The 24,878-nt window shown below is 38.3% G+C and overlaps 1 protein-coding gene across 7 annotated transcripts in view; it reads right to left on the reverse strand.

Annotated features, from left to right (window-relative positions):
* Positions 1-21,377, reverse strand: part of EPS15 (epidermal growth factor receptor pathway substrate 15) — a 44,264-nt gene extending 22,887 nt beyond the window's left edge. For 6 of the 7 annotated variants that reach the window (XM_088536667.1, XM_088536662.1, XM_088536648.1 and 3 more), the window contains exons 1-12: positions 21,284-21,377; positions 15,466-15,507; positions 11,196-11,285; positions 10,995-11,042; positions 9,902-9,997; positions 9,412-9,477; positions 8,828-8,953; positions 8,320-8,379; positions 6,548-6,748; positions 5,375-5,520; positions 4,350-4,509; positions 758-843 (exon numbers count right to left, since the gene is read on the reverse strand). In XM_088536667.1, the coding sequence (XP_088392793.1) occupies positions 758-843; positions 4,350-4,509; positions 5,375-5,520; positions 6,548-6,748; positions 8,320-8,379; positions 8,828-8,953; positions 9,412-9,477; positions 9,902-9,997; positions 10,995-11,042; positions 11,196-11,285; positions 15,466-15,507; positions 21,284-21,310 (1,148 nt within the window). In that variant the 5' untranslated portion in view covers positions 21,311-21,377. The remainder of the gene's footprint in view (positions 1-757; positions 844-4,349; positions 4,510-5,374; positions 5,521-6,547; positions 6,749-8,319; positions 8,380-8,827; positions 8,954-9,411; positions 9,478-9,901; positions 9,998-10,994; positions 11,043-11,195; positions 11,286-15,465; positions 15,508-21,283) is intronic. The other variant, XM_088536654.1, reaches the window with a different exon arrangement.
* Positions 21,378-24,878: the final 3,501 nt, after the last annotated feature.

Below are 24,878 nucleotides of genomic sequence, written 5' to 3' on the forward strand. Positions count from 1 at the left end.
TTTCCTCATGGCAAAGCATCCTAAATGTAAGATTCTAGAATTAACTGATTGTTCTTGGTAAAAAAAAGTCTACAGTGGATTTGTGATAGTACCAAAATCAACAGAGAAATATACCTGCAAGGACTGTACAACATTAAGAAAATGAAGTTCATAAATTACCTTAAAATTATTAATGGAATGTTTAGAATTAAAAAGCATTCTTCCCAGTGCAATCATTTATTTAGCCAAGTAGAACAGGAGCATGATCTTTACCCTTACAAAAATCCTTGCAGAGGCCCATATGCAAACTGCCACCTTCCCACTCTCTGCCCTGCCTATTTCTAGGTTTCTTCCTGTCTCACTTCCCTGTCTCCACTGGGAAAAAGTCTTTAGGAGTCCAGAAATAAAAGGTCACTGGTACCAATTTATATGATGGGTCCAACACACTAAAGATCAGTTCTATTCTTGTCTGTCAGAGATGAAAAAAGGAGAGGTTTCAATCTTGTGATGCTAGAATATGCAACAATCACATGCCCAGAAGGCGTAAGGGGGACCCTTTCACAGTCGTGCTGCTATTAAACACACTCGTTGAGTGAGCAAAGAGCAGAAGAGTTAAACAGCGCAACACCAGAGCCATTTTACAGACATATTCACCAGTGGCACTAGCAAAGCAGGCTGTACTACATACAGAGTTTTCCGTATGTGCTGAATTGTTTTTAGAAGAACATCAAGAAACAACTGAATTTAAGGCAGCTAAAACTATTCCTCCTTTACCTACCTCTGCAGGTCTACTATTTCATTGTTTAATGTGTCAAGTTCCTTAATTGCAGAAAAGTCTGCTGCAGAACTCGGTCCTTGAGTGCTCTGAAAAATACAAAAATAAATACTATTAGTTTATAGCTTATGCTGACTGCTATCTTCACTTTATGACAGGACAGCCTGTGCCATCACAGAAAATAACAATTCCTTGCTATATTAAATTCAGACTCTTGAACCGTTAAAAGCAGTTAATCTAGCAGATGCTAGATTCACAGAACACATTGCATACTCAATGCACCCAGCAACTCAAACTGAGTTTACATCTCCTGGAAACACTTGATGACATTTTCCACAAAAGCACAAGATCACTTGATCATACCATCATACCAAACCCAAATAACTAATAATAATAAACTAATTTTACAATATGAGGGTTTTTTTTTTTAAGTTATTTTAGCTGTCTTCCTTGCACTCATTTAAAAGTGGCAAAAAAACCTCTTCACTGGTGATCCTCATGTTGCAGACAACTGACATTTGAATTGTGATGCTTGAGTCATATCAAGCTAGGTCAACAAGAACCACCAGGGCGCTGCCTGAAACCTTGATGATACAGACATAGATAAGGCATAGATAACATTGACCCAGGAGTTGCTATTTCCTTACTTACTCTATTGTAAAAAGAACACATCAAATTATTAAAAAAAAAAACCAACATAAATGATGCAGAATAAACACTGAAGACACAAATTGGCAAACACTAATTATTCAAGTGTGCCTTATCCCAATATGAACATATTTAGAAAGCCATACTCACTTTTATAAATAGATCATTTCCTTCAAGTCTTGGATAAAATTATCCAGGACACATGTACATATATGTATTATTAATTTTTATTAATCATGTGGATTCTCAAAAGCACAAATAAAAAGGAAAAAGAATCTTTAAATTCCCAGGTTTATTTGGAAACAAGCCAAATATTACCTGCTGTGTTTTTATTCAAACTTATTCTTAGAAGAGGAGGAGAGAAAAAAAAAAAAAAAAAGGCAAACCGGTAAATCTGAGCATACTGTGGGAGAGTGTTATTCAACAGGAGATTGAGACTGCTATATTTTATAGAGTAAAGGATATGAACTGAGAATTAAAAGCATACAGTCATTCTTAAACTGGTTAATGTACAAATTAAACTGTAAAAATTCTTTCTGGGTTTTCACCTTTCAACCGTTACTAAAAATTCTGCACATTGAGTCTAGCATAAAACCATAAAAAATGTAATTCAATCTTATTTTCAATTTTTCAGGATAACTTGAGCAAGGAAAACAGAAAAAAAAAAAAAGCTGTATTTTTAAATTCAATATACAAGGCAAGACAAGGTTAAAGACAAAAGTTAGAACTATTCACTGACATTTAAAAAACTGCGACACGTGCAAACAATGCTTCGGAGTTCTGGCTCAAAAGAGCAGGACTCCATCAAGACAGAATGAAGAAGGAAGCCAAGCTTTCACTCAGATGTGATGAAAATTCCTTTAGAACTTACATGCAAGCTCCTTTTAAGTCTTAAAGCTGGTAACACAAATGCAAATTTGACAACTACAAACAGGACTGATCTGGCAAAGAAACAGCAACAAATACTAGAATGCTGCTATTTCTTATTTAGGAGATTTGTACTCAAGGCAAAAATACTAGTTCAACACTAGTACAACTAGTTCAACACTGTACAATTCCAGTATTGTACTGAAATTCTCTAAAGAAACCAAATATTAGATAACAGCAATATACATGGATAAATATTCTGAACATCTACCAAGAAAAATTGCTAAATGACTTTTCCTGCCCTAAAACATAATCCATTACATTTATACGTACTGGTATTTCTGCTACTATGTTTATATCTGTCAAGTCAGAAGAGGAAGTTTAACAGTTTTTACTCTTTAAGACACACCACTTAAAAAGAAGTTCTCTCTCTACTACTCTTATTCTTTGATTCAGTCCTTGAGCAATAATCTCAGGCAAGGAAGTTCTTTCATATCAACAAACAAGACAGTATCTCTTTTGAAAAAGCTCAAAATGAGCTGTACCTTCGGCTCAGTTTAGTAAAATCAATTCATGGTAAGGATTTACAGAGCTAACTAAAAGACATCTCTTACCTTCTTTCAAAATATTCTTACTCTTATCTTGTATGTTAGTAAAGCAAAATCACTGCAAAATTCAACTGATGTCTTTAAGAGTTCTATGAAAACAATATACACACAGAATAGCAGTAAACAATGCTGATCTCATCTAATATGCTTTGATCACTACATTTTCTGCAATATATTCAGTAAAAGCAAGAGTATTAGTCCTAATTATAACTCTCAACTGTCACTTCGGGAAAATATATTGGAACTGCTGGGGAAGTCATAACAAAGTGATAAAACATATTCTGTTTTAAGTTTAAGCAACACGTTATCAACATAACAGCCACAGAGATTCACCCCACAAAACATTTTCTACACAGGAGTACACTAAATACACACTGTGTCAGTCAGGATTCTTCCAGATGACTAGCACTGGAAATCAGCAATACTTTGAAATAGCAACATACTGTGACACTTGAGAGAAGTGCTGTGCTATTTCAGTGATTATTTAAGCATCTTAGAAGAATGCTCATTATTAAACCAACAGACAGTAAATATTAGAAAAGCAAAGATTCTCTAACCTTGAGAAAGCAGAGTTAACAAACTGACAGAATAATAAAGATGAAAAGCAGAGTGGTGCAGAATGGAAAAAACAGTCCAAACTAGAAAAGAGACATAGAAAGGAAAGCAAACATACAAAAAAAGATTAGTAGAGTTGCAAATAAAACAATTACTTTTTAAAAACAGAATGTAAAAAGAAATTAGATACCAATTACAGAAACTCAAAAGCAGTGCCAAATTTTGAGTTTCTCATTTTTTAGGGTGAAAAGTTTTCATTCTGTTTAAGAAAGTTGTAGAATTAGGTCAATGCTTTGCACAACCAAGAAAAGGTAATCCACATCAGGCCTTACACATCGTAAAGCAAGTATAAATTTGCTATGACCTCTATTATTCTGATAACTACAACTTCAACAGCTGAGATATATCTTGATCCAGCAGTAGACTATATGACACTCAACAGGCTAGGAAGACATTTTAACTGTCATTGAAACATAAAAATAGTTGGACCCTTTATTTTTGAAACTTTAAATAGCCGATTCCAACTTTAATAGTTCATATCATTTTGAGACTTCTTCAAAAAGAAATATAAAAAAAGGAACTGTAAAGACATTAGGAGAAAAATATTAAACTTGTGCATGTTATTTCAGATGCAAACTAAAATTTCTCGAGACAGGCAGGAAAAGGATTATTCTTTCAAAATAGAAAATCATGCTTTCTCAACATAAGATCTCTCTGCTTGGTTGGCAGGTGCAATAAATGGCAACTTCATTTTGGAAAATGCATGGAGCAGTGTTCTTTGTAATTACAACTTGTTTTCCTTCTGGTATTATGTTAGACCTAAGGTATGCCAGTACTTGATCTGTTTCTTATGTAGCCTTCGAAATTAACCTTTTCTTATGTTTGAGATCGTGCCAAAATGCCAAACTCATCCTTACCTTCTGTAAACTGACACCCCTGTCAGAAGGTGGAATCATCTCTGGAGTCAGAGCTTGAGGTGGGTCGATGCCCTTTGATAACTTCTGATTAATTAAATAGAAAGCCAAGGCAAACTGTTCTTTTGAAAGCTTTCCGCAGTCTTTCGTGTCACAGAGAGCCCTGTACAGATATGAAACAAATCAAACCCTAATTTCTGCAAGTTGAACCTTGCTTACTGTACTTGCTGTCATTCAAAACTTTGAAAATTGCTAGTGCTATTTAAATAATGTGGTGGAGGAGGTGGGCTTAGTAATAAATACGAAGCATTACTTAAACATACACAACCATTTTCTCTTTTCATGCCAAGGTGTACAGTTCCATTAGAGCTGGTTCTGGATCTGCTGAAAGGCAGAATTAGCCTGTGAATCATTAGGAACACCCAAATATCTTGAACTGTTCCTGCTAAAGAAAGACGCTCTTGCAGTCAACACAAACTTCTCTAACTTTCCTAAACTAGAGATTATACTAAGCATGTATTCCAAAACAGATTTTTTCCTAAGAGGGCCTATGTTAGCTTATCCTGTGGAGGCATAAAAACAAAAAAAAAGAGAGACACGTGAGTATCACTGCTGGTGATAGTGAGAGACCAAAGCAATCTACAGAACTACACAGGCCTCATGTTTTGCACAATAAGAGTTTTGCACTGACAATTGCTATCACATGGGTATGGGTAGTGCATCAGGGCTCAGATGCAGAATAACACTGTAACACCCTAAAGAGGATTGTTTATTGAAGTCCAGCATTTGTTGAGGCTTCTCCTCTGCTCCAGCTAGAACATGACAACACATAGAATGAATTGGTTTTCACCCCATTTCAGTTCAAAAGTAGAAACAAATAAGTTACCACTACTCATACAGAGCACTTTATTGTATAACCAAACCCTTCGTTTTCCAGAAGCATCAACAAAGCACTTTTCATGAAAAGTGCTGAGAATGATTGAGATCCATCCCATTGTCTCAATAGTTGTCCCTGAAAAAATTCCTACCAGATATGGGCAAGCAGAGCAGAAGGCAGCCCCGTCTTCAAGAACAGTTCTCTGGCTTCCACACCTGACACAAAGCCATCCATGTCTTTGTCAGTTTTCACAAAGATCTCATCATACTTCATTTTGTCTGTAGGAGATACAACCCACTGTGGGGAAAGGAAACAAACACACGCACCCCTTATTAAGATAAAGATGGATCTGTTTTCAGAGTACTGAAAACTGTTTACTGAAAACTGTAGTGTTTCAGATTACTTCTTTGGGAGTTATATAATTCAAAGACTACAACACACATTTAAAAAGTGATATAGGTGCCTAGCTCATGAATTACTTTTATCCTCCAAAAGAGATATGTACAGAGATCCTCAATCAACTCTAAATACAGAAGCAAGATATTTACATCAGTAAATACTCAGGCTAGCGGGTACTGCTTTACCTCCTTGTCAATACATCAAACATTCCCTGAAACCCAGATATCCCAAAGGAAAACACCAAAAAGTACCAAAGAGGTGCCAAATTCCTATTGACTATTCAAAAATGGGTGCCCAAAACTTCACGCAACATTTGTGACAAACTCCAGACCTCATATTTTTTGAGGTGACTATGCCAAACCTTTTTGTCTCATTTCCTCATTGTTTGCATTTACCTGTTCTATTTTTATTAATGTCTTTTTCAAACTCTGCATGCATGCACACATATATAATCACACACCTACCATGGATGCTAATTTGCTGGAAGAACCTGTCTATATTCAAGTCAGTTTTCAACCAGAACAGCTGCATGTTCTCCAGACATGTACCTGAACTATACTTTTGAACTGTTTTCTTAAAACTCTGACCTTTGTACCAATTCGAAATAACTTACTACTGCTACTTTGAAATATTATTGTTAAACAATCTTCCAAGTCTTTGCTAAGTAAGGTATTTTTTTCCAAACCAAATATTTATATCCGAAGGCATCCAAAAAATGTAAACAAGATAAATTAATGTCAGCCATTCTCATAATCCAGCCTTCTCATTGACCTCCTCAATTTATCAACAAATCAATATGGCAAGGAACAGGAAATTAAAACAAACACACACACCACCGCTGTATCAAGACTCTTCATACAGGCAGACTCCAAAGCACAACATTAAGGACAGGTATAACTGAACCCCGAATCACTCGATAATTTACCTGTGTTAATGGTGTTTTGGCAGCTAAAACACCTACAGGTGGCAAGGATTGATGAGACTCTTTCGCAGACAGTGAAGATGGAATTAATGGCATCGCTCCTGGAACACTAACAGGTTTTCGCTTGGATGGTGGCACCAAAGCTGCAGGCAGGGACATTGGCACTGGTTCCTTCTCCAGAGCACAGTACACCAAGAACATGGCCTGAACACGAAAACAAGGTGTGCGCCCTTATGCATGATGGTGTGTGTGCGCGCACGTGTGTATGTATATATATACAAAATAAAAACGCATATTTAAAAAAAGATAGTTAACAGATTACTAAGTAGCATCTTTTCATTAAGGTTTCCCCTTATTCTTACTGATTTCTGACTTTCTTTTCACTTACCCTATTAGGTTCAATGTTAGCAAAGTACCTTTATAACTTTAAACTGATTCTCCTAACCATAACCAGGCTTGTAATCACCATATGTGAGATTTTAGGAGAAAACACTTGAAGCACTTAATTTTTATATATTAACGATTCTTCTAGGAAACACTAAATTTTGCTGTCATTTCATATTTTGAGAATTTTATGGCTGTTGAATAATACAGAACTGCACTTGAAGAAATTTAATTTTGAAACGTTTTATATACTGCCAATTTAATTTACCTGCAACATTTCACAACAGCATCATATCAGTTGCCTAATCTCAAGGCTAAAAAATGTGAACAATTACAGTATAAATAGCAACAACTTCACAGACACATAATCTACAGGCTGATCACCACAAAATACAGGAAATAAAGTTTAATGACAGTTAACCACTAAGGACTTAAAGGAACTAGTTTCAGAAGAACCTGAAGCGTGTAACACCTGATCATCTAAACAATCCTGATGAGAGTAACATCTGCAACTGTTATCTTTTCTCAAAAATATATATAGAACAGCAGAAACAAAAATAAATCTGTGTATCACTAACATTTTGCATTAATTAAAAAAACAAAGCAAGGTTTAGGTTGTCCATAAAGTCAATACTTGTCAATTAAACATTTTGGTTTGTTTTATTTCTTAACCTTGACTCTGAAAGGATGAGCTTTCAATGCAGAATGCATTTAAAGTATGGGGTTAGCCTAGCTGAACCTTTAAAGTGAGATTAAACATTTTTCAACTAAAATTAAAGCATCTCTCCCTCAGATGGACTGCCTAACCGCTCTCTCTCCACTTTATTTGAGTATTAAAAAAAAAAAACAGCTGAAGTTTTTGAGAAGTTAATATTTGGTTACTATTACATTCAAAGCGTATGAGAACCTTCAAAAGAAAGAGTCTTCCACTCCTTCCTTACTATCTCCTGGGGGAAAGACAAGGTAGGAAGCACTAAATAAGGTTATTTCATCTAGTCTGTCACTAATAGTGTTCAAATTTTGACTTGCTGTGAACTTGTAAAGAATTTATACCTACTTAAAACCCTCAATGATATCTCAAGGCATTAAGAACACAATCGTTAAAGGTTAAGCTAAGACTGGCTATTCTGTGAAAACACACATGGCATAGCAGATCACAGCTCTAATCTAAGTTTTTAACGGATCATTTGGCCCACAAAGAAATTGGTGTGTAATGCGAGAGAGTAACTGAATAACCTGACAAGAATATTAACTAATATTAAAGTCTGATTCCAGGTCTCTGAATAAAGACATTGAATGAAACCAATTTTTTAAAAAAAATAACACGCAACACATCCATATTAAGCACTAGGCTTTCAAAATTCCAAAATGCAGAAGAACGAGATACTTACAACTGCAAACTCATCTCGATCCAACATCCCATCACGGTCAATATCACTTAATTCCCACACCTAACAACAAAAAGGAGATTGCAGAAATGTTTGTCTAAACTTTGTGATTCCCTACTCAAATTTTCATGAAAAACAAGAGTGAGAACAAGCTATCTGCATGATATCGCAATCAGGAGCAATCAATCTAACAGGATTACTTTTCAGTCAGCAACATATATTGATATACATTGGGTAAAAGAACAAGGGAATGAGAGGAGAGAAAGAGGGAAAGCAGGATTTAATGGTGCTCTGTCCTAAAAAGTGTGCGCAAAACAGATGCACTGTAGTGAGAGGTGATTAACAAAATATGAAAGAACATTTTTACAGGTAACAATTGCATGAAAGGGTGCCAACGCTCAATATATTTAGTAGTGAGATTTATTATTACAGATCTTAAACTTGAATGAACATCGAGTTTATTGTAGTTTTGATTTTGTGAATTAACAATCCACTAAAAAGTCATCCTTACCCGTCCTAAGATATCCACTGGCAGTTTTGAATTAAGGAGCACAGGTTTCACCTTATCACCTGACAACAGTCCATTCACAGGATTGAGACTATCAAAAATAGCATCATACTTGGCCTTGTCTTCAAGCTGCATGGGACAGAAGAAATAAATATTGCTTAATGAAGTGCCCAGTCACGCTCAGAACCTAAAAAAATAGCATTAATAGCATTAAGTTTCAAACAAACAAAAAATGTACAGTAGCAGAAAAAATACCTTACAGAGAATTTATTATTTTTAAGTATTTTAAGTCAGACTCATCCCAATTACATTGTCTTCAACTACCTTAGGCTTCAGATGATTTTTCCCAGTAAAACAAGATTCCCACAGTGAAGAGATTTCACAAGTGACAAGTGTTTTTAATAAGATTAGAAGACCTACTGGCCAAAATACAGATTTGACATGAATGGTAATTCAGCATTAAAGATAGCCATTCATTTTATACTTTAGTTATCACCATCACTACACTTTTCTTCAAGAAGAATTGTGTTTTATTTCAAACCACCTAACTGTAACTGATAGACTGATCTTTACATATTACAGCTTACCTTAACAGCCCATGGTACATCAGCTGATGCTGCTCCACTGAGTAGCAAAGGACTACCAGTATCAGTCTAGTGAAAAACAGAACACACACACACACAAACACATCAGAAGGAAAATGGTTCCAACCACTCCCCTGTTTGAGGGGTCACAACTTTTCAAAGCTAGAACTGTATTTTTAATCACTTGTATCCTAATCAAGAATACCAAAGGTTAGAATAAGAAATTTAAAATTCTAATTCCATCAACAATAGAATATGCAACATTATACATGCTATATATTTTTATATACTATATATTATATATGCTAATTTTACATAATTTGACAGAAATCCCCACTGGAACGTTCAGTACCTTATTCTTATTCCTCATGGCCCTCCTCCTTGCCCAACGTCATTCAGGAATATTCAGTATTTATTTAAAACAATGCTTAAAAATGTTTGTTTAAAAGCAGTTGTTATTAATTGAGATTTCCCATCAAAAAAGAAATCTTACAAATCTTGGTGGCGGAACAGGTAAGTTGAGACTGCTCAGGGAAACATCCAGTCCATTCTGTGCACATGCTACAAGTCGCAAAGCCACAAAAAATTCCTACAAAAAAAAAAGAGTTTTTAAAAGATTATCATATGAAAAATCCTCAAATTTCAAAAGAATGAGCTTCTCTTGAGCTTCTGAATTGCCATATACACAAAAGGTTGCCAAGGATTACAAAAGGAGTCACAAAGTTGGAATAAGTAATTACAAGTTTTGTCTCACTGGAAGAATTGAGCACTTTGCTGCTTTCTCTAAGTGTTCTAGTGTAATTAGATTTAATTTTTAAGCACTCAGTTCTTCCAGGGCAGAGCAGTGAACATTTACAGTAGCAATTACGTATGTTTATCTTGGAGGAACTGAGTTGATCCCAAAGACAGTACTTGATGAAACAAGAGGAAGAAAAGGGATAGCACAAAGACATCAACCAGAGAAAGTTTCAAGAAAATGTTTATTAAAAGCTACAGATGCTCCTTTTTCTACCATTGAATGAAGCAGCTCTCTATGAGTCACTATTTAAGTATTCATTCTTCAAACCCTCAAACATCACAAGTCACATTACAGCTTTTCAGCAGATCACACACAAAATTAATACACAAGTCTGACTGACATACAGCTTATACCCACAACTAAGGAAGAATAACTTGAAGCAAAGCATTCTGCTGTGAAATCCATCAAAATCAGTTATGTTAAAGAGAAAGCAGTTCTGCTAGAATTTATATTTTTACAGTAAGTTTCCTCCAGGATAACAGAAAGTTACCTTCATACTAATACAACATACAGTACATTAGTCTTTAATTCTTAGTATATTACATTACACAGTGACATAGAGGCTCACTTTAATGACCTGAAGAAAAGACAGATCAGGTACCTGAAGGCATTATAATTTATTGTTTTTTTTTTTTAACCATTATATGTTCTAAAAAAAGAATTTAGAATACATCCATTTTAAAAAATTGCCCTTCTGAACCAGAGTTTTTATTTTTTATCTTATTTCAAGGTTTGCCAATAGTTGGAGTAATTGAAAGGCTTTCATTCATCACAAAGACTATCTTACCTGTTTGTTCAGGATACCTTTGCCATCAGTATCTGCTAAGTCCCAAATCTAAAAAATAGAGAACACAAAGATGTTCTACAACACTGAGAGGTAGTTGGCAAGGGAAGACTATATACCCTGTAGGACCACTTTAATTTGCACAGCATAACAACTGAAGCAGAGATAAGATGATTAAATAAACGTCCTTAAATCAGTAAATACCTTTCCAAGCACCAAATCTGTCAATCCAGACTTTTTCAAGAAAACAGCTGCATCAGAAGCTAACACTCTTCCAGTGTTAGCAGAATCAACCTGGGGGAAGAACAAAAAAAACTGCATCACAATTTAAGACTTGCATTGCTGCAACTTCTTCATGCAGGCTCTCAAAAACCTATCAGAGAAGCTTTTAATGTTGTAACTGTCTGACTTCAGACTTTTTTTAAAAAAATAATTCCTTTTCATTAAAAAAAATTGCATTAGAAGTCACATTTTTGAACTATTTATCATTAATATGACAAACCTTGGAATTTGACATCTTATTTAATACTGCCTTTTTTTTTAATTAAGGTATAAAGTCTCCTATAATATCTAAGCATCTCTCACATCCTAATGTTTTACAGCATTCCAGCAAAATTACTACAATTAAGTTATGGTAAACAGTAAATACCACAAATTATTACCCCAAAATATTACTATTACTGTCATCTGTCTGCAGACATTACAAATAAGGGAGAATTAGAAATTTGCCAAGACCACCCAGTTTGGGGCAGACGGAAGTTACCCCAAATCTTCTAAGCTGAAAGGTAATATCTCAACACAAACTTCCTCTCACAAATCATCTTAAATGAAGATTTAAATTAATTGCACATTAAAAGTGCAGAAAAACACTAATATACAGGCAAACAAATCAAACGTCTGCTTCTGCATCTCTACAAGTTCTGATTATGCCTGGATTTCAAATTCTTCAGTTTCAAGTACAGACAAAAGCCCCACATTCCATAATCTCCCAAATTATACTGTAGAGGAAGTTGTTCACATTAGGTCACCACCTGAACTTCCCCAATTAGTCCTCTGAAATTGCAGATTTTCTCTTTGATGCCTACGAAACATTTGACTTGTAGGGACAGAGAAATCCCAAATTGGATTACATTTAATCATCCATCTTGGAATGCTCCAAATGGTCAGTTACGCTCTGAAAAAGAAGGCTCTGCTTCAAGATATCCTTTGCCACCTCGTTTTAGAGAGTAAGCATTTCCCTCTTCTAGAGGGAAGCTCATTTGCACACTGAAGAATTTGGTGACAATTTTGGCAGAATACCAAACTACCAGTACATGTTTCTCTGGATCCAAAGAGAGGTCATTAATAGAGATCACTATTCAAGTTCCTGAAAGGAAACAGTACCTCAGCTATATCTTCAAATGGAAAGAATAGTGGTAAAGCTCATGTCACATACATGAGAATAGCAGAGTGCGCTGTGTATTCTTTAAAAATCAAAAAAAAAGATGCACAGAAAGGGGTTGTACATTTATCATTACTCATTTATACTCAGAACTTGTCCCATGAGGACTGTGGAAATGTTTTAGACTAACAAATCGTGGACAGGTAATATGGAAAAAGAATAGACTAAGAAGGGCATCTTTGCTTAGACTGTCCAAACTTACTATACCAGAGAGAGAGAGAGAGAGAGATTGTTGTACAGGCCATGAAAAAACTAAAGAGCAAATTACATCTTGCATTTTGTATATGAAAATTATGTATCTGAAAACAAAGTCTTCAAGTTTATGAAGGACTTGAGATGCCCTGAAGCTCTGATGAACTTGAGACATGACAAACACTTCAAAGAACAGGAGACAGGCAAAGGTCATTTATTTTCCCCATTTCCTGGGGTAAAAGAGATAAAAAACCAAAAGTTGTACAAATAAATGAATATGCATAGAAAAGAGAAATGCATGCACACAAAAAGAGTAATTTGATGCAAGCATTAGATTTTTCTCACTATTTTTTTCTTTTGCCTCTCTTCACTTTCGACATGTGGGCACTTGCTGAACACAGAGTCGCAGCTGTCCCCAGAACAGCTTGAGAAGGACCTGGTAAACTGGTGCTTCAGTTAGAAGAGCAAGGGTTGGGGCTATACAGCAAAAAAAACTTGTCTATGCTTGAAAGCATCACCTATAGTCTCAAAATTTTGTTAAATCAAAGTCTGTATTCAATATTGTGTGTAGAACAAAGATCAACCTTCCAAGTTGAAAGGCGGACCGCGTAAGATGCTCAAAGCAGAGAGCTCCCAAAGAGGTGTCTGTAAATTGGTTTTTCAAATGACTACATAAGAGTCCCTGATAATTCCTCATTTGAAAAACATGCTATAGTAAATGAAGCCTGTCAATAGATATTTCCTGCTTCTAAAAACTCCAAAATCAAATTAGAAAATATAATTTAAAAGTAAAAACATCTTTGTTTCCACATATGCTGTATAACTTTATTTGGGAGAGGTTGGTTCCTATAATTTAGGATTCTCGGATCACAGCAATAAAACTATACACCCTTCAGTCTTATAATTAACCCATTGCTTAGATTTTTAAATATTGAATTCAGCCTGTATGGAAGAACTGTTTGCATTCTAGGGAAGAAGTCACCAAGATACTGCAGTAAGTCCCCTCTTCACTTGGTGCAGTCTATTTATCACATAAGCTTAACAATATTAGGATCCAGTCAAAAAAAACCTTGAGCCTTGAGGATTTTCAGCTCTTTCAGGAAAGTCACAGAGCACCACACTGGCTGGGGCTACATTGATCTACTTTCTTCACCTTCAGCCCAGAGGAAGGTGACTTTGAACGTTTTAAGCAGGCTTATTTGACCTGATATGTACACAGTTTCCTTCCATGCAGCTAATTCTCTGAGTATTAATTACTATTTTTTAAAGGGCAAATCTCAATTTGTTTATAAACTACTGAGTCTTGAATGCTGGGATGGGTGCTGCAATGGCTTAATGTAAGCCAGTTTTCTGCACGGTCACACTAAGAAGATTGCTGATTCCCCAACAAATGGGGAATGTCTTTGTAGCATTTCTATTCTAGAAGTTGGTACCTTCTTAAAGAAGGGAGGGAAGAAAAAAGTTATCTACTGCAACCAGAAGTCTTCGACACAACACCTTCCAAAGGCTCCTCTTAGCACAAATGCTTTCAGAAAGAAGTATGCCTGAGCCAAGTTAGAAAAGCAACCCTGCGGAAATCAGGTCCATCAGCCCAACTTAACACCAGTAACTGTTGAGGAAGCTCCTTTCTTGCAGAGGAATGACAGGCTGCTATACAACAAATAGTATCATATCAGCACTTTATAGTACTAGGCTATATATATTCCCATAAATGCAAGATATTAAGAGACTTAGGAACAAGCATTATACTTATGCTCGAATCCCTGTATCCAACTTTTGGCTTCAGATTTTAAGAGCTAAGCAATTGCAATCAGAAGGAAGAAATGAATAGGCACATGGGATGATTATGCAAGTCAGTGAGAAGGAGTCAATAGTATTAAGCCAAGGAGCCTAATGTGCAGAAAATGAGTCTCTTGTCCTTTCTCATGACCTTGTAATAATCTTCATAACATGGGAGTCTCCTAAGGCCTTTAACTCTGTTCCTGGAGATAGACATATACTGGGCTTGTCCTTCAGACTGAGTCAGAGAAAGAAAACATCTTTGTAAGAGTGACAACTGTTTCCTATTTCTTCAAGCTGGTTTCTGGATCCAACCTAATTTTGACTAAACTCTCTCTTCCTTCAGGAACTTCAAAAACACTCTTCTATAAGTTCAAACTTTCTAGCTTATACATTTTATCCCTGATTTTATGCATATTTATGAATATCAGCATATTACACTAATACCCTAAGCACAGTTCAAAAATAGTGTTGGCAGACATCACGACTTCTCTCTCCACAGCAGGTAAGGCTACGTTGCAGCACTGAGACCCAGAAGTGACTAAAAAAGGTCTTATACAGCACATCCCATTTTACAGCAAGCAGACAGAAGCTTTAACAGGTTCACAATGGAGGGAAAATAAAAGCCCTCCTATTAGATTTTTGAAAGAGCTTCATAAGTTATTCAAAATTTATTTATTTAAAAAAACTGCATTTGCTTTATACAAGCAATATTTTAAATTTCTGTTTACTTAAAGGTAGTTTTGTGTATTTGTATAATGGATATTATGCACATGCTACAAAAGAACCTAACAGCATACTATGCAGCAAAAATTTACTTCATCACAAGAGCCAAGTATGTTACAATTGCAAAGCAATACACGTGATATAATGGATGGTAGTGACACATCAAGCAAGTGTTAGCTACTATAACGTATACTATAAAAATACACCTTAAAGCAGATTGTTTTTTTCTGAACTTCCATAGTTTACACACTGCTGGTCATATTAAAGACTGCAGCAAAGAATATTCTGTTTTTATGTAAGCAAAAATGTTTGCAACTTCAATAAAAACATACATACCTGTCGATAGAATTTCTCATACACAGGATTTGCACTTGATAGCTATATCAAAAAAAGAGAGAGAGAGAGATACAATTAAACCCTATAATGCATATTCGAACTCTTTTCTCCCTGAATAACTAATGCCGGAACATATCTCTTGCCAGTCTGAAAAGAAGCTTTAGCATAATTCTTAAGATCCATAATTGGTATTTATCCTGTAAGATGATGAAGACTAAGATGGGTCTTTATACTGCAACCTTTGGAAGGTTCTGACTTCTTACTTGAAGTCTCTGATCCCCCCCCCCCCCTTTTTTTTTTTCAATGTAAGTTCTTGCTACCAGAAATCATGACTTTCGCACAATTCTGTACAATCCTTCTGTCTTAACATCATCACCTTCTCTTGGACTTTCAGTTCTCACCCACAGTTAGATAAAGAAGAATAATACAGTTTCTTATGATCTTACAACCTTCAGTGACAAAAATGGAGCTTTGTAGAAAATGAATACAAACATAGCAGCTTTTTCTGCACTAAAATTTAGAAGTTTGCATGGAAAAATCGGAAACAAGTTTGTCATCAACTGAACAGCTGCAGAAAAGACTTGACTACAGCATGTATAAACTCTCATGATTGAAATAGCACAAGTTTTCCTACCGTAAAAGTTGCCATTTTGGCCAAACTACTAGCTAATGGGAACTTGAGGAAGCCTAAACATATTAAGAGAGGAAGTCAGACAACATAATTCAGCGCTTTGATGTGAGCCTATTCACCTAGAGAAAGGAAACTCTTCTTTACACGACTAGACCATCCTATCCGACAAATTACAGAAAAGACCTAGAGGTAACGGGGGGTCACTCCTATAATGACATCTGCTTTTTGGCAAGTTTTTAACGTCCCCAGAGATGCTCAGTTTCTTCCAACAGCCACGTAATTTTGCCAGTTCTCTAGTTTATCTTTTTATTAATACCTCTTGCCCAGTCAAAATAAAAACTACAAATGCTCAACTACAAATATCATCACCTGTATTCAGTGAAACACCTCAAATTACATGGTTTAACTTTGTTCTAACTTTGCCCTAATACTCAAAGCCTTTTATTATTTCACCCACCATCAACAAAGTGGTCATTTAAACAACTCCAATAGCTTGAAGAAATATATTCAAGTTTCGACAGACCTCTGATCAACTACCCTAACTAACACTCAACAATATCAAAACTCTGTAAATTACTTTCCGGCATGCTATATTTTCTGAACTAAATCTCAAATGCTGTACTTGCCAATTCATCTACACTTTAACAGCAAGGCAAAAGTTCTTCCTTTCCTAAACACTCAAATATTTTACTTAAATTTATTAATTCATTACAAAGTAACAACATGCGAGTAACAACAACTAATTCATTATGAAGACACACAGTCAAATTAAAGTTATGTACAAATACTGGAACACAGCTGGCCTGCACATACTCTAGAAGTATCAGCTCTCATACATAATCCCTCTTGCCCAATATCACCCTTTGTTCAGCCAAATGTTTCATTTTTACAGCCAGACCTATCATTGTCACCCCTGGACAGGAAACACTCCAAGTCCTGCAATGAAAACACTAAGTGCAAAACAATCTTTTCATTCAGCGCTTAGAGTACAAGCCAATAATTCTTATTTATTTTGTTACTATTGCCAATTTTCATTTTAACATCAGTATCACTGAAATAATTGGAATTTCCTGTGACACCAGACAGAATAATAGTAATAAAATACAAATCTTTCTCAGACTATTTTACAAGTAACAGATTAGTTTTTCCTGCAAAACATAGTCCACAATAAAATAACAGATAACAGTCAAGGATATCCTTGATATTCCTCAAAAAGAAAAAAATCTATTTAACATCTTCTAAAGTGTTGCTATAGAATTTACCTGGCAAATATCTCTTTTGGTTTATAACATACAGGTGTCGAGAAAAAATTGACCTTTTTTTTCAGTGCAAAAAGGAGTAAGGGAGAAAAGGTCAGATTCCACTCATGTTATAATAGGAATACATTCCATCTAAAAACGTTTTGCTCACAAAAGCATTGTCTGTTTTGGTAATTACAATCTGTGTTACAAACTTAGGAATTTCAGAACACTAACCTAGGAAATGAAAACCACCTTCAGGGACACCTGTCTTTTTCATCTTCTCGTGTCAGCCAAGCTTCTATTTCCTCATGCGTTTCCCCCTCTGTCATACTCACATTTAGGTGTAATAAGATACTACTGCCAGCATGATTACCCCATACATCCAAAAGCTTCCTGCAGAAAAAAAGCTGAACAGGGGGACGAGAAGAAAGACAAATGCTATCCATTAAGAGAAACAAAAATAAGTAACCCTTTCATTTCAAGGAAGACAGAACACCTTTTTCTCCCCTCCTATTTTCTCTGCAATTCAAAATACTGTATTCTGTCATGATACAAAACTACATTTTCGCATTTCCAGACTAAATTGCATACTCTTGTATAGGCATTCTCCAAGTAGTCCTTTCTGTTACTCTGCCCTGGAACTCAAAAGGATCCAGTATTGCAAAGAACCTGTTCCTCTAAATTGTAGAAAGGGTAAAGCACAGCTCCAGCTCCATGAAGCTGAAAAGAGAATGGATGAGGGATGGAAGAATAAAGTAATTACAAGCAGTTCTTCTCAGGACTCTTCCACCATTAGACCCTCTTAAAGTTTGGGGATTAAATAAAATTACAAAATTACAAAAAATACCACACCACACAACTGCAGAAACAACTACACTACTCGGTTTGACGCAACTACTCACTGCTTTTGGCTGACGTAGCATCAGTCAAAATAACTTCTATCTGCTTTAAAAATAGCCATCCTATACCCTAAACAATTAAAAAAAAAAAAAAAAAAGTATTTCCGTATCTTTCATAGAGGGCTGAAAGAGGAACAAGCGTGTTCTCATTTCTGTAAAGAGAGCAAACCAGGTTCTTTTATCCTTTTGTTGATCCTTAACAAACACTAGAAGTTTGCCAGAGACTGGGAGACGGCAGGGAGGAAGGTTGGCTTTGCTTTGGCTCTGCACTGTGACACATTACTACAAGCCTGTCATTTATAAGTATTTACATCCTACATATTCCCTGACAGGATGCAAGTCCTGGCAGTGCACCCAATAGACAGGTAGTTAGCTTAGCCTGTTTCAATATCCAATGAAACACAAAAACCTCATTCTCCCTGAGCATTCCTTTACATTCCTACCTTTAAACAATGAATTTTCCCAAACCCTAAAGTTTCTCTCAGTCATACAGGTAACTTCTCAAAGTCAACCACAACTTAAATTTTCAAGAGCAGCATGGAGTTTTTGGTCCATATTACACCAATTTTCAACTCACATATCTTCTACATTCTTGACACACACTATCTGCATTTTCAGTTTTCTTCCCTGTTCCCACAACAAGATAAAGATGAGCAGCCATCCCTGGAAGGTCAAAAATAGAGTTCCTCATTTGGAATACAGCTTAATTTGATTTTTCCAATAACAAATGACATATTTCATGTATAAGCAGTTCCTTCTCATTGATGCTCCTAGCTTGTTTCCAAACTAAAGGCACCCACAACAAAACACTTGCTTGGTGAAAGTTTTCTTAGAAGTTTCGTATTCAATTCACAGTCATGCCCAGACTGTAGCACTTACTGAGCAAATGCAAGTGGTAACAAGATGTTGCTGATGGCTCAAGATAGAGAAGAAGATACTTCAGATTATTACTAAATGGTGTGTGTTAGCAACACATTTCAGGCGTACTCAGCACAATATACTCCATTACAGTTACAGTGTCCTCAAATATTTTTACTAATCAGCCAACAGAATGCAATCTATCAGCTAAGCACAAGAAAGTTTCATGTTACTTAAGCAGTATTACAATATTCAAATAGTGGATGCCCAGCCCCCTCAGATACTACAGCTGCAAAACCATCTGAAAATACCCTAGTCTTATTTTGGAAACACCCAACTTCCTAGCTGTGTTAAATTGCAGACAAAACCAAACCAAGGACAGGAAAAAGAAAATCAAAGATAATTTTGGCTTGATCACAGATAAATATACCTCTTATTCCCTGCATGTAGTCCACAGCAAAAAGTGGCAATCTGCAACCTTTGCTGGTAGTAGTTATTGATCTAACTGAAGCTCCCCTCCAATATCATTTTCATTTCCCATATTGTATCTAAATTGACTCAGAATACTACAACACTTATGATTTGTCACTATCTTTCCATTACATCAAAAAACCCCAAAATTAAAATACACAATGAAGAAATGCTCATCTCAGGGAGTTGAATACACCTGAAGCTGGTTATTCAACACAAAATAAAATAAATGACCAATATCATCGGGAATAACTTTCTCAGTTTGACCAACAGCTTAACATGTAGTGATTACAGTTTTAATGATATGGGTGATTATTCTGCCTCTGTCAACATTAGCAACATTAGCACTTTTTTTTTTGGAGAGGAGGGAAGAGAAAAAAAAAAAAAAAAAAAAAGGCAGCGAGACAGACAGAGCCAATCTAACATTTTGGTACATTAAAGCAAGCCTTCCCGCTGTACTTTATAGCTGTGTTATTAGACCTTTAAGGACATCTCTATTTTCTCATTACAACTGAGCTCCTGATTATCCCCAAACTACCATCCCATCTTTCTATGGAATGGTTGAGGATTTCCTCAATAGTCAACTACATATAGGAACAATTGTAAAATGAGCAGCCTTACTACCAACTTTTTGTTTTCTTTTATGCACTTATAAATGAGTCACTTACTAGCCCTTATTTTTATACAAAGGTGATAACTGACTATCAGACTGAAGCACACACGGACTGCGTGCGCTGACAGGCCTTCCTCTGACTTACGTCTTGGAGGAACACGTTTCCCATGTTACTGATAAACAAAACGGGTCTTAAAACTGCACAGCTTATTTGCCATCAGAGCTCTATGGCATAAGAGGTGCCTCCAGCAGCACAGAATAACCTGCATGAAATAATATCATCAGAAAGAGAATTATCACCAAAAAAAGTAACAAAAGTTAGCCAGAGTGAGTTTACCTGAACAGGGAACGAACAGCAAAGCTCTCCAAGGTTGAACCCTTGGCCACTAGGCACCTGTACAGCTAGTATGCAAAAAATGTCTCTATACTGTGCAGTGAAATGGTGAAGTGAAATTAAAAACTAAAAACAGGAAGAAGTAAAATGACTTCCAATCTATTCATGGAGAATAACAGCACCTTTGGAGGTAGGTACTGCTAAGGCAACTCATGCAGCTCGCTCTCTCTTCCAAGCTCACATCCTCACCTGTCTGTTAACGGGTGATGCTACTACCTCCAAGAAGCCCCTTCTGTTCCTGTATCACCACTGAGCACCGGGCGAGTGACCCGAGGCAGCAGCCGGCCTGGCAGCTCCGTGCCCAGGCGCTCGGGCTCGGCTCTCAAGCCCGGAGCAGCCCGGGCAGCCCCGCAGCGCGCGCCTCCCCGCCGCCGCGCGTGCCGCCTGCCTTCAAACCCTGCAGGGCGCTTTTCCATCGCCCAGACAAAAGCCGCGCTGACACAACCGCAGCTCCGCGGGGCGGCGAGAGACACCGGCGGCCGCTTCCCCCGCTTCGCGGACCGGGCGGCGGCACCTGCCGCCCGGCGGGACCCGCGCGGCCCCCGCTGCCCCGGCCGCCACCTGACAGCGCCGGCGCGGCCGTTGGCGCTGAAGGGCGGCGGCGCGGAGCCACCGGCGGCGGCGGGGAGCGCGCTCCGGCCGCAGCCCCGCCGCGGGCCTCGGCAGCGGCGGGAAGCGGGCGGGCGGCGGAGCGGGGAGCGCGGGAGGTACCTGTGTCAGGGAGAGGTGGGCGGCCATGCTGCTTCCATCATGCACCGGCCGGGCCGCAGGAAGGACGCGCCGCTCGCGGCCCAACTTCGGCAACTTCCCCAGCCGGCGCCGCGCAAAACCCGGCGCTGGACGCCCAGCCGGGGCCGCCCTCCCACCGGCGGGGCGGGCGGGCGCGGCAAACAAACCCGGCCGCCGCACTCCGCTCCGGAGACGGCGCCCGCTCTAGGCAGCTGCGGCAAAAACCCGGAACTGGATTCCGGCCTGTTTGGGAGCGGACCTGCCCTAGAGTGGTAAGATTCCTTCAGTGAAGGCACCATTCGGTTCGCAGTTCCCGGCCTTTCCCTCACCTCCCGCCTTGGCCATATTTCTGCCCCATATCTTTAGCAGTAGGGGCTTCACGCGGTCTAAGCCGTTATAGTGCTCTAGTTCGGGCTGCCACAAGTGATCCCACAGGCTCGTCTCACTCCTGGCTCAGCGGCAGGGAGGAGCAGCCTGGGCTTGGGCCTCTTGCCTCTTCCAAGCGCTCTGCTCATAGGAAGTGGATGTATGGATGCTACACCTGCATAGGCCAGGTGTCCATCCCTCTGTGAGCCTAAACAGAATGAGTAGGGGGCCATAAGGGAGAAAGAAAAGCAAAGAAGGGAACAAACAACTCTTAGGAAAGGGGAGGAAACACAGTCAGCACGTAAAGGGGGAGCAGGCTCTGGTGCAGGGGTCCAGACTGCCCTGCCTTCTCCTCAGCCATGCAAAACAATGGCTGCCAAAAATGGCGGAAAGGGATATTCATGCCAGCACTTTTATTTTCTTTTATTATTACTTACTATTTCTATTTTTCTCATTCTTGGAGCTCAGCCTTTCCTCAGGTAAAACTCCCTTTGCCACAACAGAGCTGGGAACAGGAGAGTACAGGCTACTTTACCAGTAGGAGTTCACTGCCTAATTAAACTGCTTTCCTGACCTCTGTGTTCTACCACATCATAGCTCAGTCCTTGAGGCTAGAGGGGAAAGTTTGCCTTTTGTTTTCTTAACTTATACAAAGAGGAATCAATTTAAATTTGACATGCACGTTCAGGCTGATAAAAGGGAATTAACAAGAATCATGATTGTTTATTGGAGAGGTTTCACAAGATGGTTTTTTTTCTTTCTTTGCTCTTTGTTCTCTACCTTTGTTCTTTGTTTTCTACCTTTGGTTTGTCCCTCTTCATACAGCTTCACACTTATCCTTGTGCTCAAGTCCCACCTCTGCAGGCAGGCACTGTAACTACTATTCCTGCAACATGCAGGCTCCATCTTTCCCACCCATCCCCTAATAAAGGTTTTATGGAAACCATGACCTGTTTCTCAGTCACAGGTTCAGCAATAAAAAGTAGATATTGAGAGAGGGGAAGAATATAAAAAGCAAGCAGTATAGGTATAAATGTGTTTGCACTGTTCGTGTGTTTGTCACACCTCTGCTCCACCTCACACACAACAACTTCTAAGTATAATTCCAGAAAATAGCATAGGCTGTTATTTTTTTTTTTTCTGTATTTAATATGGGAAAATTGTTATCCTGCAATAATTAGTATCTGGAAATTAAACCAGGAGATGATAAAACTACAGCTGTGTCTTCTGGGGACAGCAATGTTTGATCCTGCTCACATTTGGGAGGAAGCCCCTCTGGAGAGGTTTGAAGGACTCGATTTCCCACTAATTGCCACGAACTCTTGCGGATGCCTTTTGCGTTGTCAGTGAATTCCCCTGCTCTCCGTTCCAGTCCCTGGGTGAGGAGAAGGGCTGCAATTTGGTAGCAGACTCAGCCTCTCAGGAGACAAACAGTTACCCCAGGTCGCACATGATTGCAAATGGAAGGAAAATGCAAGATGGAGTAACAGGACCCAGCTCTAGAGTTTCGATGATATATGAGATATATAAAGAAAAGGGAAAATGTTTGCTCACTTGGAAAGGTCTGGGAAAGAAGGAAGTTGAGAGCCTCAGTATCAAGCCAAGGCAGAAAAAATAGCAGTCAAGATACCCATCAGTCAAGAGAAGGCAACTGCTGGTCCTTCTCCCTCAGACTGCAAAGAGCAGAGCAGTTTAGTGGTCCAGGGGACATTTCTCATAGTGCTGTTGAGCAGGGCCAGCAGACTGAGCTGGGCTGCTGTTGGGAGCTATGGGCACCCTGCAGGGCCTCAAACACCATCACAGCAGCAGCAGCAGCAATGTGGTTATTCACCTCTTTCCAATACAAACAGCAGGCTTGGGTCCTCTAAGAGATGGACAGACTTGAAGAACACGTGGGCATCATGCACGTGGGCCCTATGTCCAGTGGCAGAGCGCAAGGATTGCTCAAGGTAACGTAACCTTTGTGGCCTCTGCCAATTAAAATAATAATAAGTCCCCTTCAGTCAGCACTGGAGTGATGTGTTCAGATAGGTCTTTGTCATCATTGGGTGTCCTGTGCCTTCCGCAGGCAGTATTGTCCTGGAGGCCACCGTGCCCTCAGGCATCTCTGTGATAATTACTGCAGTTGTCAGCTTGCTGACAATAGAGTGTTGTAATGCGGATTTATAGGAATCTGGCATGATGGCTCCCAGGAGGAGATAGCCATCTGCTTCTAGGCTGCGGTGGAAATTGCATCTGCTGACACTGGACCACAAAAATGGGCTTCCTACTTTGAAATCAGTAACCCATGACTGATTTTCTTGCCAAGAGAACAATTAGGACTACTGCAACTCGCCTCAAATCTTCGGCAGTTTTGATTTTATTAGTTTATTTAGTATTTAGTTATTCGGATTTATTATTTACAATTATCACCTGCTTTGCATAGCAAAGAGTAACTCACTAGGACTTGGCCAGATGAAAGAACTCCTGAAATCTGAAACTGGAGGAGCTGATAAATGTACATCTCCCCTTGTTCGCTTCTTGGTAGAAACCCTGTGTTTCTGTCTCTCCCTTTGGCAGTCCTATGAATCTTGGGCTTTTGCTGTATCTCCCGTACCAAAATGTGTGTAGGTGTTGAAGGGACTGATGAGATTGTGTTGGGTGTTTAACATAGCTTGAGAACATAAGACAGTCAAAAAGCTAATGGACCAGGGTAAATCTTAGTGAAGAGTTTCATTGTCTATCTTTTCCCATTCAATATGAATTATCCTGAAGAAAACCGGTAATCTGCTCTGTAGTAACTATTGTATATTGATCTACCTGTCATAAGGTCCGGTAAAGCAGGACATTTTTTATATCAAAGGGACACAGGGAACAGTATTAGCTTGGGTTTTTTTTGCAAGTAATAGCAGATTGTGTGTGATTCTGGGTATTAACACTGTGACAGAGAGATACCACATCTCAGTGCTTTTTGTTGTGTCTTTGTACAATTCTCAAGGTTAGATTTGCACTGTACAAACAAGCATTTAATAATAAATAAAAAACAGCCAAATGCCTTGTGAAAGAGGGGGTTTGCACCAGTGCAGCTACAACAGCAGTAGTATGACTGGATCAGTGCAAATCCCGGTTATAGGATACTGCACAAATGACTTGCTCCAGTAGAGTTTTCTTGAGTTGGAAACCTGTGCTATATCAAGACAACACAGAAACGCCTTGCACATCTGGGAACTAG

Source organism: Tinamus guttatus, unplaced genomic scaffold (genome assembly GCF_059628265.1).
Source record: "Tinamus guttatus ecotype Peru unplaced genomic scaffold, ASM5962826v1 Tinamus_guttatus_pri_ptg000044l, whole genome shotgun sequence".
Taxonomy (NCBI): domain Eukaryota; kingdom Metazoa; phylum Chordata; class Aves; order Tinamiformes; family Tinamidae; genus Tinamus; species Tinamus guttatus.